This window comes from Dendrobates tinctorius, unplaced genomic scaffold (assembly GCF_039654945.1).
Source record: "Dendrobates tinctorius isolate UK_male_01 unplaced genomic scaffold, ASM3965494v1 ptg000232l, whole genome shotgun sequence".
Lineage (NCBI taxonomy): Eukaryota > Metazoa > Chordata > Amphibia > Anura > Dendrobatidae > Dendrobates > Dendrobates tinctorius.
The window spans coordinates 11480395-11497283 of NW_027361899.1; the positions used below are offsets into that span (position 1 = coordinate 11480395).

Sequence of the window (16889 nt, forward strand, 5' to 3'; positions counted from 1 at the left end):
ACAGAGACCACATGGCGGCTCGGATATTAGACCTCACCCTGGAGATAATCTACTGGATCACTGGAGAGGTGAGAGCTTCACATCACATCACTCTGATCTCTCGGAATAAAGCAGGGAAATGACGGGAAAGGTGAAGGATTCTTGGCCTCTGTAGTGATCGGCGTCTCCCCATACACAGGATCACACAGTAGTGAAGACGTCGTCTGGGGAGTGTGTGACCCCCCGTGTGTCAGGAGGGAGGAGCAGGACACCGAGTGACATCACCGAGCCTCCACCTCATTCACTGATCCATGAGCAGAAGATCCTAGAACTGACCAATAGGATCACTGAGCTGCTGAGCGGAGAGGTGAGCGCTGCCGGGAATGCTGGGACATTATACAGTAACGCCGGGGGAGGGGTCTGCTAATGACGGGTCATTGTGTGTGTCAGGTTCCTATAAGGTGTCAGGACGTCACCGTCTATTTCTCCATGGAGGAGTGGGAGTATATAGAAGGACACCAGGATCTGTACAAGGACGCCATGATGGAGGATCACCGGTCCATCACATCTCCGGGTAAGAGGAGACCTTCCTGGGGTGTAGAGAACAGGTCTGAGAGTCGTCTAGATTCCCCATCATCTGCTCATCACATATAGACAATGTATTCAGTCTCTGCGGTTATCTCCTATAGATGGATCCAGTCCGAGAAATCCCCCGGAGAGATGTCCCAGTCCTCTATATTCCCAGGATCGGCCAGAGAAGGAGGAAAGTGTCCCCCGGGATCATCAGGTAGATGAGAGGAGATTTCTGTAGTCCTCTGTAGATTGATGTAATGAGGCTTCTCCTAATCTCCTCGTCTTGGTGTCTATTGTAGTCTATATTAGATTTTGGATTGATTGTTGTTTGTACAAATGGTTTCATAATAGACTTGGATTCTAATATTCAGTGTGGCTGCACCGTACAGTAGATAAAGTGTAAATAACCGCACAATGCCAATCTGCTCATTCTAAGACCGAAAACTATCATGAATAAAGAGGTATCGACTCACTAATTATTTAAAAGGCTTGCCTACCGTTAAAAATCTAGTTTGCAAATAATTTAGTGACGGATGTTACTGAGCACAGCATACATTTCACGATGGACCAAAATCATTTACTGCAGAGAAATAAAAGGAATACTGTATGTCAATGTGTAAAACACTGGAATGTTGAGGATGAATGTTGATCACTACTTGAGAAGATTTTTCACCTTTTCGGGCTGATTGGTTCATTCCTGGAGGGATAAACTAGGATTAAATTTTCTTTTTTTTCTCATTTCTTTACTGTGGCATTCTTGCAGGGAAGTTCTGGTAGAACTATGAATGGGTGCGAAACCCCCACATCAGAGTCAGCGATCGGTAAGAGCGGCTCATAGATCTTGTTTGACTGGAAATGTCTTTATTAGTTGGATCACTGATAGAAAGTTCAGAAAAATGTCCTCCCCGTGATTATTCTTCTTAACAATCAGTATAATTTTACTTATTCCCTCTCACTGGTACAATGTGATACAATATGGAAAGACCCCATCACAAAGAGAATTGTTGTGCAAATGCCAATTCATAGTGACTTTTACATGACAAGATTAGCCGAGGTTTTCAAAGTGTGGAATACGGGCTCCACTATTGACAGTAGAGTTTTTTCTCTTAAGAAATAAGCCTCTGCCAAGATGTTTGGCAGTAGCTCTCTTATAAAGAACATGGGAGAGTTAGCCAATATAACTGCCAGATGGATGATTGGCCAATATCTAAAGCATTGGTCCCCAACCTTTCTGACCTTGAGAGCCACTTTAAGCTTAGAGAGAGGGTTGCGAGCCACATTTAGCACTGAGAGGGGGTCGCGAGCCACATCCTGCTCCTGTCCCCCTTCTAAGTAGTGTCAACCAATGCCCCCATTATAGGTATAATCATAATCAAATCTTTTCCACAGAAATCACTCCAAAGCAGTACACTGAGATCCAGGGGTTCCCACAATCCCCCCATTCAGTATTCTCCCATCAAGGACTCCCAACACACTATCACATCCAGCTTTGAGCACCTCCTCTAGCAGGTAGGACCATCCTCCAGCGTACCATACCTAAAACATCTCTAAACCCCTAAGACCAGTAAATGTGCATCCAGATCTGCACTTCTATGCAGGGCTACTCACAAAATTCACCATTTTGAGATGTACTCTTCATACCTGTTTGCTAGACCTGGACGTAATGCACCAAGCTGGCAGATAGTCGTGAGCCACAATTCATGGGACCACGAGCTACACGTTGGGGACCCCTGATCTAAAGTGTATAAGGGGGCTTTATTTTGCTTGGAGAATTCCCAGAATTTGTTTTCTTTTTCCAGGTGAAGAGCGGATCAGTAGCTCCCATGGAAATGTCCTTATCTCCCATTTGTGAAGTAGAAGATAGCATTACCACCAAAGCTAATTCAGTTGCTTCTAATGTACCGATGGTCCATCACAGCAGAGATCTATCAGCTGATACCACTGATCACAAGAAAACTTTGTCTAGTCGATCAATTATTGGCAAGTCAAGGATAGGATATAGATGGGGAAAAAGTTTTCAACATTTCAGAAAAAAATCAAATCTTTCCCTGCATGAGAAAATCCATAGAGACGAAAGGCCATTTTCATGTTCAGAATGTGGGAAATGCTTTAAGTGTAAAGGGTCACTTGAGAGACATCAGAGAACTCACAGAGGAGAGAAGCCATTTTCATGTCCTGAATGTGGAAAGTTTTTCAGTCAGAAATCAAATCTTATGGAACATCTGAGAATTCACACTGGTGAGAAACCATATTTATGCTCAGAATGTGGAAACTGTTTTACCCAGCAGTCTGCTTTGGTTCATCATCTGGGAAATCATACTGAGGAAAAGCCATTTTCATGTCTTGAATGTGGAAAATGTTTCAGCAATAAATCAGTTCTTGATAAACATCAGACAACTCACAGAGGGGAGAAGCCGTTTCCATGTCCAGAATGTGGAAAATGTTTTGGTAAAAAATCAAATCTTGTGAAACATCTATTAATTCACACAGGGGAGAAACCATTCCCATGTTCAGAATGTGCGAAATGTTTTGGCAAAAAATCAAGTCTTATGGAACACCAAAGAAGTCACACCGGGGAGAAGCCGTTTTCATGTTCAGAATGTGGGAAATGTTTTAGCCAGAAATCAAATCTTGTGAAACATCTGAGAATTCACACAGGGGAGAAGCCATTTTCATGTGTTCAATGTGAGAAATGTTTTAGACAGAAATCTGCTCTTGTTAAACATCAGAGAACTCATAAAGGAGAGGAACCATTTATATGTCCTGAATGCGAGAAATGTTTTAGTCAGAAATCAAGTCTTATTCAACACCTAATAAGTCACACCGGGGAGACCCCACTTTCATGTTCAGAATGTGGGAAATGTTTTAGCAAGTTTTCAAGTCTTATAGAACATAAGAGAATTCACACAGGGGAGAAGCCGTTTTCATGTTCACAATGTGATAAATGTTTTAGGCACAAATCAAGTCTTGTGAAGCATCTAAGAATTCACACTGGGGAGAAGACATTTTCATGTTCACAATGCGATAAATGTTTCACCCATAAAGCTAGTTTTACTCATCATCTAAGAACTCACATTGAGAAGAAGCCATTTTCATGTCAGGAATGTGGCAAATGTTGTAACAAGAAATCAAATCTTGTAGAACATCTGAGAACTCACACAGGGGAGAAGCCATATTCATGTTCAGAATGTGGGAAGTGTTTTAGCTATAAGTCAGGTTTTATTAAACATCAGAGAGCACATTTTAATGTTCAGATTGTAGAAGATTTGGCTGGTGATGCCTGACGATGCTTTCTAATGCGTAGCTCTTCTTTATTACCTACAGTCAGGAATCCACAGCGGACTTGTGTAGAACTATTGTGGTGCTCTATTTGTCTCTGCAATGTGACTGTCCCCACAGGACCCGGGCTGAAACATGGCTACTTTGCTGCTAGAAAGACTGAGACCATAATTACTGTTTCATCCCTTGTATGTCATGTTCAAAGCTGATTGCTGCTTAGCATGTGATAATCGGGGGAGGGGACACTCCCTTTGACCCTATACACACTTTAGTCGTATCACTTTGGATCAGAACATCTTTTACTGGAAGTGATTAATCATTTCATACTTTAAAAGTTAATATGATCAAAGTAATAAAATGGATCTTAACTTTCCATTTTTGGTGGAAAACTTGGACAACAGATATATCCCTTACTAGAGTGTGATATTACTGGTATAGTATTAGCTGTTCCGACACTCTTATCCTTAAAAATATTATTGGAAGTGCTTTTTTATTAGATAAATGTAATAATATACTTAAGGGGGTTTTACACTAAGCGATATCGCTAGCAATATCGCTAAAACGTCACTGGTTTTGTGACGTTATAGCGATATTGCTAGCGATATCGCTATGTGTGATACTTACCAGCGACCGGCTCCCCCGCTGTCCATCGCTGATCGCGCGAGAATGTCCGGCTCCATTTCTCGTCGGGCGCTTCCTGCTGAGACTTCCTGCTGTGACGCCAGCGACGCGTGGAGGCGGGCGGGAGGACGTCTGGATCGCTGTGTGTGAATGGTAAGTATCGTGCGCTGCGTCGCTGCTGCATCGCTGTGAGATCTTTCTGTATGAAAGCTCACTAGCGATCATTTAGCGATGCACCAGCGATCCTGACCGGGTGGGATCGCTGGTCGGATCGCTGGTGCATCGCTAAATGTAAAAGGGCCTTTACTGTCAGGGAAATTTTTGATTTGTCAAGACTTTCTTAATCCCACCAATCCCTGATATCACAGGCCGGGAAGGTCATGAGTACCACCTGCTATGATTTTTGGAACAAAACACTTTTTGCTGCCCCCTATCGGTCGGACTATTGCACGATTGGCCGACGAGCAACGGAGAAGGCCGCAGCCTGTACGCCCCACTAAGCCGGCTATCGGAAAATTAACGTACGGCATATACACCTCCGGATTCCAACACAGGGAATAGATGTATACACCTCAGTACGGTCACAGCTAGCTGTCCGGTAACCCCAGACTACTTGCCGCCACCACTAATCTGTTGCGGTCGATTAGACACAGTGCGGTAGCTTATGGCTTTGAGGTGTAGTTTACAGAACAGGAGGAACAACTATTAAATATTATATTTAATCCAAAGGGAGGCAGTGTTTATGAGAAATATACAAAAGATTTGACAAGGGGGACAAAACAATACAGCATATACAGTTACATAAAATAAAAGGGATTAACATGAGAACTTACTACACCAATCACAGAGACGATTCAGCTTAGCCGAAAGAGAGCGCTTCGATTAGGCCGTCAAGAACTGGGTCCCTGCATACACAATATGTAACTCTCTGCACGAACGCTGATGACAATTGGGATTGATCTTTTATCAGACCCTGAGTCCCACCCACACACCCCTCTGAGATGACCTCACAAGGGCCCGGTTGTGGGCTGGTCTCAGTTCTTCATGATTTTAGGGAATCTCAATTTATGTAATAATTCCTCATGGTGCGATCACAGAAGTTTGAGACTGATGTCATTTTTCTGTATTAGGATTTTGTCTATGCTTAGAGACCAAACATGGCCTAACTGCTGGCGATTATATGGCCCCTATGGATTTGGGCCCTTTGGCAGGGATTATAATGAGAAAATGTGCATTTTTGCCTAGTTATCCCGGTGCCGACAATGTACGTGCTAGGCGTCGGGTTCCTGCAGCTGCACAGCAGGAATCCAGTGCCTTGCATCCAGCGGTCTCCCATTCTCCACCGACCGCGCAGCAGCCTGCACAGCAATCTCGGCGTCCCAGACACTCTTCTCAGATCAGCTCTGTAGGACTGGTTATTGCTGCCACATCTGGGTCAGCAATAGCAGCGCAGGCTGTCCTGCAGCAAGCCACCCCAGAGGCTAAGTCCTCTCTTCACACTACTGGGCATGCTCACGAGACGATCTCCCATTGGAGATCGGGAGTCACGTGCTCAGGTCCTTCTCCGGATCTGATTGGTCCATCCCAGAGATCTGGAAGGTCCCGGAAGCGCACGGCTATAAAAAGTCTGCATGGCCACTCAGACATGCGCTAGTATAGACTCACCTTGAGAAAGACACCTAGCGGTGTCGGAACGCGTGGGTCACTGTACTCCGCGGTGGCTGCTGGCACCATACACAGACGCTGGGGCGACCTCTGACTGGACTTACGGACTGTTGTGCCTTTGGGTTATGTATTATACTCCTGCTTGGGGTCTCTAACTGACATACATTACCAGCCCTTTTCCTTTTGGTGACTTTGGTTACTTTTTGGGCTATTGACTTCATCTCATTGGGAGTTATACCTGTTATTTATACTCCACTTATTAGATTTATTTCAAACATTATAGGGCTCCTCCCAGGAGGTATTGACTGTCACTCTCAGTCATGTACTATGCACTTTATATATAGGTACAGGATCTCATTATATTGTCCAGTCATGTGTGTGTTTTTTTGTCCCCACCATATTGTCTGTATTATATGCTATGACATTGAGTATGTTATTGTTCCATATTGGTGCCTTTACGTTCTGCAGCCAGCGGTCTACAATTTGACTAGATTTTTTAATTGTTTTTATGTGTGTTGTCTTTTGCTGCTCTTTTGCTGCTTTTTGTGTTTTCTACAATAAAAATTATATTTATATAAATATTTGGTTTTTGGCGTGGTGATCCCACATACATGCATAGTCCCTTTCTCTTTTCTTGTTCATTAGTATAGACTCTAATTGCTACTCTGTGTTTGGTGATGGATGTATGGACTGCGAATGACTCATTAAGATTTCCCTCCCTCTGATATTATGAGTGCGTTTAGGGATCTAGTTATAGAGTCGGTGCCAGGCAGTGGCAAGTTACAGGCCATACGGCACATCCTCCACAGTGCTAGCGTCCGACAGTGCGCCCCTCTTGGGCAATGTCGCATTGCGGCTGGGTCAGTCGCCGCGCTGCAGTCAGCAGCACTAGTTGGCGTCCGTGGTAGCGATGCCGCACGCACGGTAGGTCTAGACGGACATCGCCCTGAGTCTTGGGCCTAGTCCTGTGACGACATACCGTGCGTGCACTTCGCTGAGTCCTGTGAGGTCAACAGGCTCGGCATTTATGTTCATGCTTTAGGCGACTCTGTGAATCAACAGAGTACGCCCAGCGCACATCGGGTGACGTATAACCTGCGTGTGTTATACCGCCATATAGCGCGTCTGCCATTGTCTATCAGCGGTTTTAACACCTACTGCACGGTGGACCCCGGGCGGTGAACGCACTTTCTATTATTTAATATTTAGTGCGTTCCGCCGTCCCTAACAGTACGTCTCATTAATATCAGATGGATAGAAATTCCAATATTCCACATTTTCTCCCGGAGCCACACTGTCTGCTCTCTCATATTACTGCAGTGACCATGGCTATTTGTAAAGGGTGTCCGATCTTCTTTGATCCACCCAGATCCTAATAAGACTTTTCCTGTCTCTGTGGACAATATGTGACGAACAGCCCACCGCCGTTCGTCTACTTACGGGCGACACTAACGGGGGTCCCGCTGCCACCAAAACGCGACGGACAGCGGACCCTGTGTCACCACTATGTCACAATCCCACCACTGACACGGGTGTATCAGCGGACGGAGGGACGTGACACAATGCCGGCACACGGCTATCACAGGCACCGTTGGGGCTTGTCTTAGTTATCCCACCACCGGCACCATGTGACAAAAATATCCAGCAAGCTAATCTCGCTCTACAATTTGCCGCAGGGGGAGTTTAATTTGGATGCCCCACCACTGCTATCAATCTTCCAAGTACTGCGGGGATTTATGTATATCCCACTTTCTCAGTTCCACTTTGGAACTCGCAGCTCTCCAGCGCCCCCCTTACCCTCAGGTCAGTCAGGGAACTGCACCTAGGATAATTAGTCGCCGGACGGGCTGCCTGTTGTGAACCGGCAATTAGGCTTCTGCAGTAAGGGAATTATCAATGCTGTGGCCGCAGACCCTTATTCAGCAATATAAGACCCTTCTAGACTGCCAGCAAGCCGCAATAGCCGTGCACAACGCGCTGCCACCAGTCACGGTTACTTAATTCACAGTGTTAAATTAAGAGGGTCCGTGGCAAACCCTTTGAATTAGTAGCGATTATCTAACAAAGGCGTATAGTTCGATTCTTAGAGCATGGAGACAGATCTAAATAATTTAATTTATTTTCCGAAAGCGGACAGTGATTACAGATAAAAGTTGCTATAAAATTGAGACATAAAATATGTACAGTACAGGTATAAAATAAAAGTGGAGAAAACAAAGAGATTACACTCACAGTTCCATATTGTTCCTTAGGCAGACCATGTGGCTTTAAGGTGGGTGGAGGCGGAGCTGCACTTCTCCGCTCATCTGAGTTCTTGTCAGCACGGACTCTGCAGCTGTTCTGTGCTGGTTTGCCCAGGGAAGGCCTTATAGGCTTTGCTTTGTGACATCACGGAGAGATGCATTCTGGGTTGATCCCTCCTCTCTCATCCGAGTTATGTTTTGGCTACAAAACTTAGATTAGCTATAACTTTATGGGAGAAGCTGGTATGGACTCATCAGTGGTATCATGTTACCCAGCGTAATGAGCCTATCAAGAAAACATCAAACATCTATGCGATATGACCGTCCATTTGGGCGCAAATCATATCTCAGGTTCTGGACAGGGTAGAACTTCGAAACATACGCGGTCTCGAAGCTGGGACCGCTCAGGTTACAAAAATATGATTTTCATATCTCTAGGGTATTTGGTTCTTATGGTATAGTCTCTCATAGTTTTATTCGTTTCAAACAAAGACGTTTTTCCCGCTCTGAAGAGGAGAGAAGGCAAATGGTGTGAGGAAGATGGTCTAGCTAATTAACATTCCTGCTCTTCCAGAGGAAGTGGCAGGGTTGATAAAACCTGGGGGGAAGGAATTCCTACTACTGACAGTTTACAATGTCCTAGGATGGAGGATTTGTAGCACATTCCAACAGAAAACATATCTTGCAGACATTGTACATCACACCTCCCCCCTTAAGAGGGCGCTAAGGAGGCATTACCTCTCGGTAATCGGCCATGCACACCTCAGCGGGTTCGCCCCGGCGGGACAACCCATCGGCATTGCCTTTTTCACTGCCCTTCCTGTGTTTTACAGTAAAATCGTACTGTTGAAGGGCAAGGCTCCAGCGGAGCAATCTTCCATTGGTTCCGGACACTGTGTGCAACCAGCTCAGAGGGTTGTGGTCAGTTACCACCGTGAAGGCGCGCCCGTACAGGTAGGGCTGCAAACGCTGCAGTGCCCACACCATGGCCAGACACTCCTTCTCGATGGTCGAGTATGCCACTTCCCTCGGCAAAAGTTTCCGGCTCAGGTACAACACGGGGTGCTCTTGCTCCCCCGAGTCGACCTGGCTAAGCACAGCACCGAGGCCAAACTCGCTGGCGTCGGTCTGTACCAGAAACGGGCGACTGCTGTCGACTGCTCTCAACACTGGAGAGTTGCACAGGGCTGCTTTCAAAGCTTGGAAAGCCGCCTCACAGTCATCTGTCCAGTTGACTGTTTGGGGTAGCCTCTGCTTGGTGAGGTCAGTCAAGGGTTTGGCAAGGGCGCTATAGTCCTGTACGAACCGCCTATAGTACCCTGCAGTGCCCAAGAAGGACTTCACCTGTTTCTTGGTCCTGGGGGTGGGCCAGGACACGATTGCGTCCACTTTTTCTCGCTCCGGGCTCATGGAACCCCCGCCTACCCGGTGCCCCAGGTAGTGGACCTTGCGCATGCCTATCTGGCACTTCCCCGGCTTGATGGTCAGGCCTGCCTGGTGAAGACGCTTGAGCACCTCCTGGAGGTGCTGAAGGTGTTCCTCCCAGGTGGAACTGAAGACGGCAATATCGTCTAAGTACGCCACTGCGTACTCCTCCAGTCCCCGAAGCAGGTGGTTGACCATCCGCTGGAAAGTGGCAGGGGCATTCTTCATGCCGAAGGGCATGACCGTGGACTCGTACAGTCCAAAGGGGGTGATAAAGGCGGATTTCTCCTGCGCCTCAGGGCTCAGGGGAATCTGCCAGTATCCCCGACTCAAATCCATGATGGATATGTAGTTGGCGTTTGTCAACCGCTCGAGCAGATCCTCGATGCGCGGCATTGGGTGGGCATCAGAGGTTGTGATGGCGTTGAGCCCCCTGTAGTCCACGCAGAACCGGGTGGTTCGATCCTTTTTAGGCACGAGGACTACAGGTGAAGCCCACGCGCTTTGTGACCGTCGAATCACCCCCAGCCTTAACATCTCATCGATCTCTTGGCGCATGACTTGTTGCACCGTCTCAGAGATCCGATAGGGTGTTCGCCGTAATGGGGCATGATTCCCGGTGTCCACCTCATGAACCGCTAACTCCGTCCTCCCAGGACGGTTGGTGAACACGGGCCGGAAGAGTTCCAGGGTGGCCATCAACTGCAACCGCTGGGACACGGTGAGCGAACCACTTATCTCCATGTCCTCAATGGACCCATTGGCCTTGGCCTGGGCCAGCATGTCCAGGAGGGAATCTTCCTCCCCATCCTCTGGCAGATTCCAGACCGGTAGGACGCAAGCTTCACGTTCGTAGTGCGCCTTCAGCATGTTGACGTGAAAGGCCTTGCGCCTACCCCGAGCATGGTCAAGCGTGACCACGTAGGTGACCGGGTTGAGCTGTTGGTGGACGACGTACGGGACTTCCCAGGCTGCCTGAAGCTTATCCGTTGGTACAGGGACCAGCGGCCACACCTTTTGACCCACCTGGTAGGTCCGCTCCCGGGCGTTCTGGTCATACCAGTGCTTCTGGTCAGCCTGAGCCTGCGTCATGTTGTCATGCACCAACTGCGTCAAGGTCTGCATCTTGTCACGGAAGCGCATGACATAATCCACGATGGACACTTCTGTGGGGTTTGGCTCATCTTCCCAGGATTCTCTTATCAACCCAAGGGGTCCCCGGACTCGCCTGCCATACAGGAGCTCGAAGGGGGAGAACCCGGTCGAGGCCTGCGGAACTTCTCTGTAAGCGAACAGCAGGTGTGGGAGGTACCGCTCCCAGTCGCGCCCTTGGGTCTCAACCAGTATGCGGAGCATCTGTTTGAGGGTACCGTTGAAGCGTTCACACAAACCATTAGTCTGTGGGTGATACGGACTCGATACCAGCTGCGTCACCTGCATTTTCTCACAGAGAGCCTCCATTAGGCGAGACATGAATTGGGGCCCTTGATCGGTAAGCATCTCCCTGGGAAATCCTACTCTTGAAAAGATGGTCACCAGTGCGTCAGCCACCTTATCTGCCCTGGTTGAAGACAGAGCTACTGCCTCCGGGTACCGGGTAGCGTAGTCTACCACGGTGAGAATGTATCGCTTTCCGGAGCTGCTGGGGACGGACAGCGGCCCTACAATGTCCACCGCGATTCTCTGGAAAGGCTCCTCTATCACCGGCAAAGGAATAAGGGGAGCCTTAAGAGCAGGCCCCGCCTTACCCACTTTTTGACAGGTGGCACAGGAGCGGCAGTAGTGTGTTACATCTGTCCCCATCTTGGGCCAATAAAAGTGTTGAGACAGCCGTGCCTTTGTTTTGCTGATCCCCAAGTGTCCAGCGAGTGGAATCTCATGGGCAATCCGCAACAACTCAGTTCTGAACTGATAGGGGACGACCAGCTGTCTTTCCCTCAACCACTCCTTTGTAGGATTTCCGGGTACTGTCTCCCGGTACAACCTTCCTCGTTCCCAGAACACCCTCTCCTTATCAGACTTGGAGGTGGGCGTCTCGGCGAGACCTCTCAATTTCTCCAGGCTGGCATCTGAGTGCAGAGCAGCCTGGAACTCCATGCTGGAGGCTGCCAGAAGTGACGTCAGGGTCCCCTCTTTACTGGGACCCTCTGGAACCGGCTCTGGGTTCACCTCTGGTTCAGTCTCTCCTGTAGCAGCAGAGGGTCCAGAAGACAGTGCGTTACCTGCGATCTGGGCACTCTGACTGCGTGTGACAGCTGCTATGTATGCTGTCTCCCTGGGGATTTCTTCAGACCCACCAGCTGGTGCTGCCCTGGGCTCTACCTCCCCATCCACCCCCAACACTTCAGGAGCAGTGCTACTTATGGGCCAGTTACCTTCCTCGGTGGCACTGGTCAGCTGCATGGCATTACCTTCCTCATGGTCCCCATGCACCTCCCCATTTCCTTGAGCACCGTTGCTTACTCCTGCCAGGGGTTCCTCAGCCGTCTCACTCCGCAGAGTGATGGGGCTGAGCACTTCGGTACCTGTGGACACATCTACCGCTTCAAAGAAAGGGTTAACGGGTTCAGTCGGCACAGATACATCAACATCATCATCATCCTTCCTAGGAGAAGAATGGTTATCAGTTTGCTTTGGTACATTCACATCAGCATCAGCATCGTACCTGGGGAAAGAATGGTTGTTAGTTGCATCATTACTCATCAAGGCATTAGCAGGTAACACATTCAGTTTCCCGTCATCATCATCATCATCAGGGTTAACGTTACCCTTATTATCAGTTTGGGGAAGGGTGTCAGGGACGTAGTATGCAACCATCCGCCCCAAGTCAGTCCCCAATAAAACATCAGTGGGCAGGTTTTCAGACACTCCCACCTCCCTCAACCCGCTCCCGGCACCCCAGTCAAGAAAAACTCGTGCCACTGGCAAGGGACAACGGGTGCCTCCAATCCCGGTGACAGTCAGGGTTTTCCCCTCAACAAACTCTTCAGGGGCCGCCAGTCCAGGACGGATGAGGGTTCGTTCAGCCCCGGTGTCCTTAAGGCCTGTAGCAAGACGGGCCCCCACCTGAACAGGTTGAACGTTGTCGTCAGCCCTCCCAACCACACCTCCCACCAAAAGAACAGAGGCGTTGGGCCCGGGGGCCTTGGCTGGGGGGTTCTTCGGCCTATTCGGACAGGTGTAAAAGAAGTGACCAGGCCGCTGGCAGTGGTGACACAGGCGACTGTCAGTAGCCGGCCTGCTGTTGGCAACAGGGACTGGGCCTCCGGAGGGACGGCTAGCTGGGGCACTGGGGTTGGTTGCTGGCTTACCCCCTTTCCAGCTGGTGGCGACTGGCCTCCGCGTCTCGGGCTTCCGGTTGGCCTCGTGGTTGTCGGCGATCTGCGCCGCTTTGTCCGCGTTCGTTGGTTCGCGGTCCAGGATGAACTGTCGGACCTCAGCTGGGCAGAGATGCAGGAACTGGTCTTTGATCATCAGGTCCCGTAGCTGCTCAAAGGTTTCAACGGACAGTCCATGGATCCACTGGTCAAAGTGGGTCCTGAGTCCTTGCACCACATCACTGTAGCTATCATGTGGGCCACGTTGGAGGTGCCGGAACTTCTTTCGGTATACCTCAGGTGTCAGCCGGTATTTGGCGATCAGCGCCTGCTTTATGGCGTCATAGTCATCATCGGCTTCTGGCGGAAGAGAAGCAAATGCCTCCAGGGCTTTGCCTTTTAGCCCTGGGGTCAAGTACCTTGCCCATTGGTCTCTGGGCAGCTGGTACTGTCTGCAGGCTTTCTCAAAGGCTCGCAGAAACGTGTCCAAGTCCCCGTCCTTTTCCATCACGGGAAAATGCTCTGGCCGGGGTTTAGGAGTCTGGATGCTGCTGGGCTCACCGCTTCGGGCTGTGGGGGCATTCCCACCCCGCTGGAGTACCTCCAGTTCATGGGCCCTCTGCTCCTGGCGCTCGGCTCTCTCAGCCTCTGCTCGGCGCTCAGCTCTCTCAGCCTGGGCTTGACGCTCGGCCCTCTCAGCCTCAGCTTGGCGCTCACGTTCGGCTTGGGCCTCCTGCCGATATTGCTGGATCAGCCTCACCCGCCCATCACTGTCTTCGGCGGGGAGTTCGTCCAAGGCCATTTGCAGATAGGGGTCCACCCCGTTCTGGCTGAATGTGGGGCCAGCGCTCAGGAGTGGAGCCTCTGCTGCAGCCCCATTGCCACTTGGGCCAACTTCTGCGCTCGCTGGATTCTGGTCGTTGTCCAGCTGCACTAGAGCCGCGATCATTTGAGCTCTGTTTTTGTTCGTGGCGTCAAGGCCTTGGTACGTGCATAACCCAGCAAGAACTTCCTTTGTCTGCCGGTTGTACCAAGGTTCTCCTTTTGCCGCCATGGTTGCCAAATAAAAGATAGAAAAAGAAAAACGAAGAAACGGGAGGGGGATACTTGCAAGTACACACTAATGTCTCAGGACTAGTAACCACTGAGTCTGTTCTCCAAAACCTATGATGCAGGATTCCCGCAGGAACCGTGCAGGTTTTTAGTGAGAGGAATGATTGCTCAAACCAAATCACTAATGCTCTAGGATTATCCCACCGTGCTGCCACCAATATGTGACGAACAGCCCACTGCCGTTCGTCTACTTACGGGCGACACTAACGGGGGTCCCGCTGCCACCAAAACGCGACGGACAGCGGACCCTGTGTCACCACTATGTCACAATCCCACCACTGACACGGGTGTATCAGCGGACGGAGGGACGTGACACAATGCCGGCACACGGCTATCACAGGCACCGTTGGGGCTTATCTTAGTTATCCCACCACCGGCACCATGTGACAAAAATATCCAGCAAGCTAATCTCGCTCTACAATTTGCCGCAGGGGGAGTTTAATTTGGATGCCCCACCACTGCTATCAATCTTCCAAGTACTGCGGGGATTTATGTATATCCCACTTTCTCAGTTCCACTTTGGAACTCGCAGCTCTCCAGTGCCCCCCTTACCCTCAGGTCAGTCAGGGAACTGCACCTAGGATAATTAGTCGCCGGACGGGCTGCCTGTTGTGAACCGGCAATTAGGCTTCTGCAGTAAGGGAATTATCAATGCTGTGGCCGCAGACCCTTATTCAGCAATATAAGACCCTTCTAGACTGCCAGCAAGCCGCAATAGCCGTGCACAACGCGCTGCCACCAGTCACGGTTACTTAATTCACAGTGTTAAATTAAGAGGGTCCGTGGCAAACCCTTTGAATTAGTAGCGATTATCTAACAAAGGCGTATAGTTCGATTCTTAGAGCATGGAGACAGATCTAAATAATTTAATTTATTTTCCAAAAGAGGACAGTGATTACAGATAAAAGTTGCTATAAAATTGAGACATAAAATATGTACAGTACAGGTATAAAATAAAAGTGGAGAAAACAAAGAGATTACACTCACAGTTCCATATTGTTCCTTAGGCAGACCATGTGGCTTTAAGGTGGGTGGAGGCGGAGCTGCACTTCTCCGCTCATCTGAGTTCTTGTCAGCACGGACTCTGCAGCTGTTCTGTGCTGGTTTGCCCAGGGAAGGCCTTATAGGCTTTGCTTTGTGACATCACGGAGAGATGCATTCTGGGTTGATCCCTCCTCTCTCATCCGAGTTATGTTTTGGCTACAAAACTTAGATTAGCTATAACTTTATGGGAGAAGCTGGTATGGACTCATCAGTGGTATCATGTTACCCAGCGTAATGAGCCTATCAAGAAAACATCAAACATCTATGCGATATGACCGTCCATTTGGGCGCAAATCATATCTCAGGTTCTGGACAGGGTAGAACTTCGAAACATACGCGGTCTCGAAGCTGGGACCGCTCAGGTTACAAAAATATGATTTTCATATCTCTAGGGTATTTGGTTCTTATGGTATAGTCTCTCATAGTTTTATTCGTTTCAAACAAAGACGTTTTTCCCGCTCTGAAGAGGAGAGAAGGCAAATGGTGTGAGGAAGATGGTCTAGCTAATTAACATTCCTGCTCTTCCAGAGGAAGTGGCAGGGTTGATAAAACCTGGGGGGAAGGAATTCCTACTACTGACAGTTTACAATGTCCTAGGATGGAGGATTTGTAGCACATTCCAACAGAAAACATATCTTGCAGACATTGTACATCACACAATACATATCATCTTCAGTCACCTGGACATAAAGAGGAATCCTGGAATTTTAATTAATCTGCTTCCCATCTTTTTGTACACTGCCATTATACATAAAGACAGGATTGAGTGCTAGCTGGTTCCTTCCCTAACCCAACAGCGAACAGAAACGATCCAGCGTGGAAAACTCAATCCAGGTAAGTAAAACTTCACATTTATTAGATACAGGTAAACTCCATTTGTGTAATATTGGACACATTAAGAAAGTGGAGCTATGTGTTTCGGAGAATAGCCAGAGTCATAGTGTCCGGGAAACATGAGTTGTGAAATTCCTCATATCAATTTCCAGAACATGTTATGTGAAATAAACGTGTCCCCGATGCAGGTTCCTCTTTAATAAACTCAATGTTCCGGCGATGAGCCCACGTCTTTCCCGGGACATGTCAGCTGTTTTGAACAGCTGACGTGCCCGCAATAGCTGCGGATGGAATCGCGATCCACCCGTGGCTATTAACTAGTTAAATGCTGCTGTCAAACACTGACAGCGGAATTTAAATGGTGCTCCTGGTGTGTCGACATGACAACCTGAGGTCTCCTGGAGACCTCTATGGTTGTCAATGCCAGACTGCTGTGAGCGCCACCCAGGAGTCGACGCTCATAGCAAGTCAGCAATTCTACTACATAGAGGTGATCTGATTGAAAATGTGTTTAAAAATATAAAAGAAATAAAAAAATAAGTTCAAATCACCCCACCCCTTTCACCACATTCAAAATAAAACAATAAAAATAAAATCACACATTTGGAATCGCCGCATTCAGAATCGCCCGATCTATCAATAAAACGAAGGATTAACCTGGCACTGACATCTGGGGCTTATCTACAGCATTCTGTTATGCTGTAGATAAAAAAAAGGGTGACCGATTCCCTTTAAGGGGTTAAAGCAAGTAATCTTTGTTATACAAGTTATCAATATGTTGTGGCCAGGTTATGTA

General features: G+C 48.5%; 1 protein-coding gene across 1 annotated transcript in view; it reads left to right on the forward strand.

Moving 5' to 3' along the window:
- The first annotated feature begins 667 nt into the window (after positions 1-667).
- Positions 668-16889, forward strand: part of LOC141060145 (uncharacterized) — a 56736-nt gene continuing 40514 nt past the window's right edge. The window contains exons 1-3 of the mRNA XM_073556424.1: positions 668-766; positions 1316-1373; positions 2352-3830. Of these exons, the coding sequence (XP_073412525.1) occupies positions 1338-1373; positions 2352-3830 (1515 nt within the window). The 5' untranslated portion in view covers positions 668-766; positions 1316-1337. The remainder of the gene's footprint in view (positions 767-1315; positions 1374-2351; positions 3831-16889) is intronic.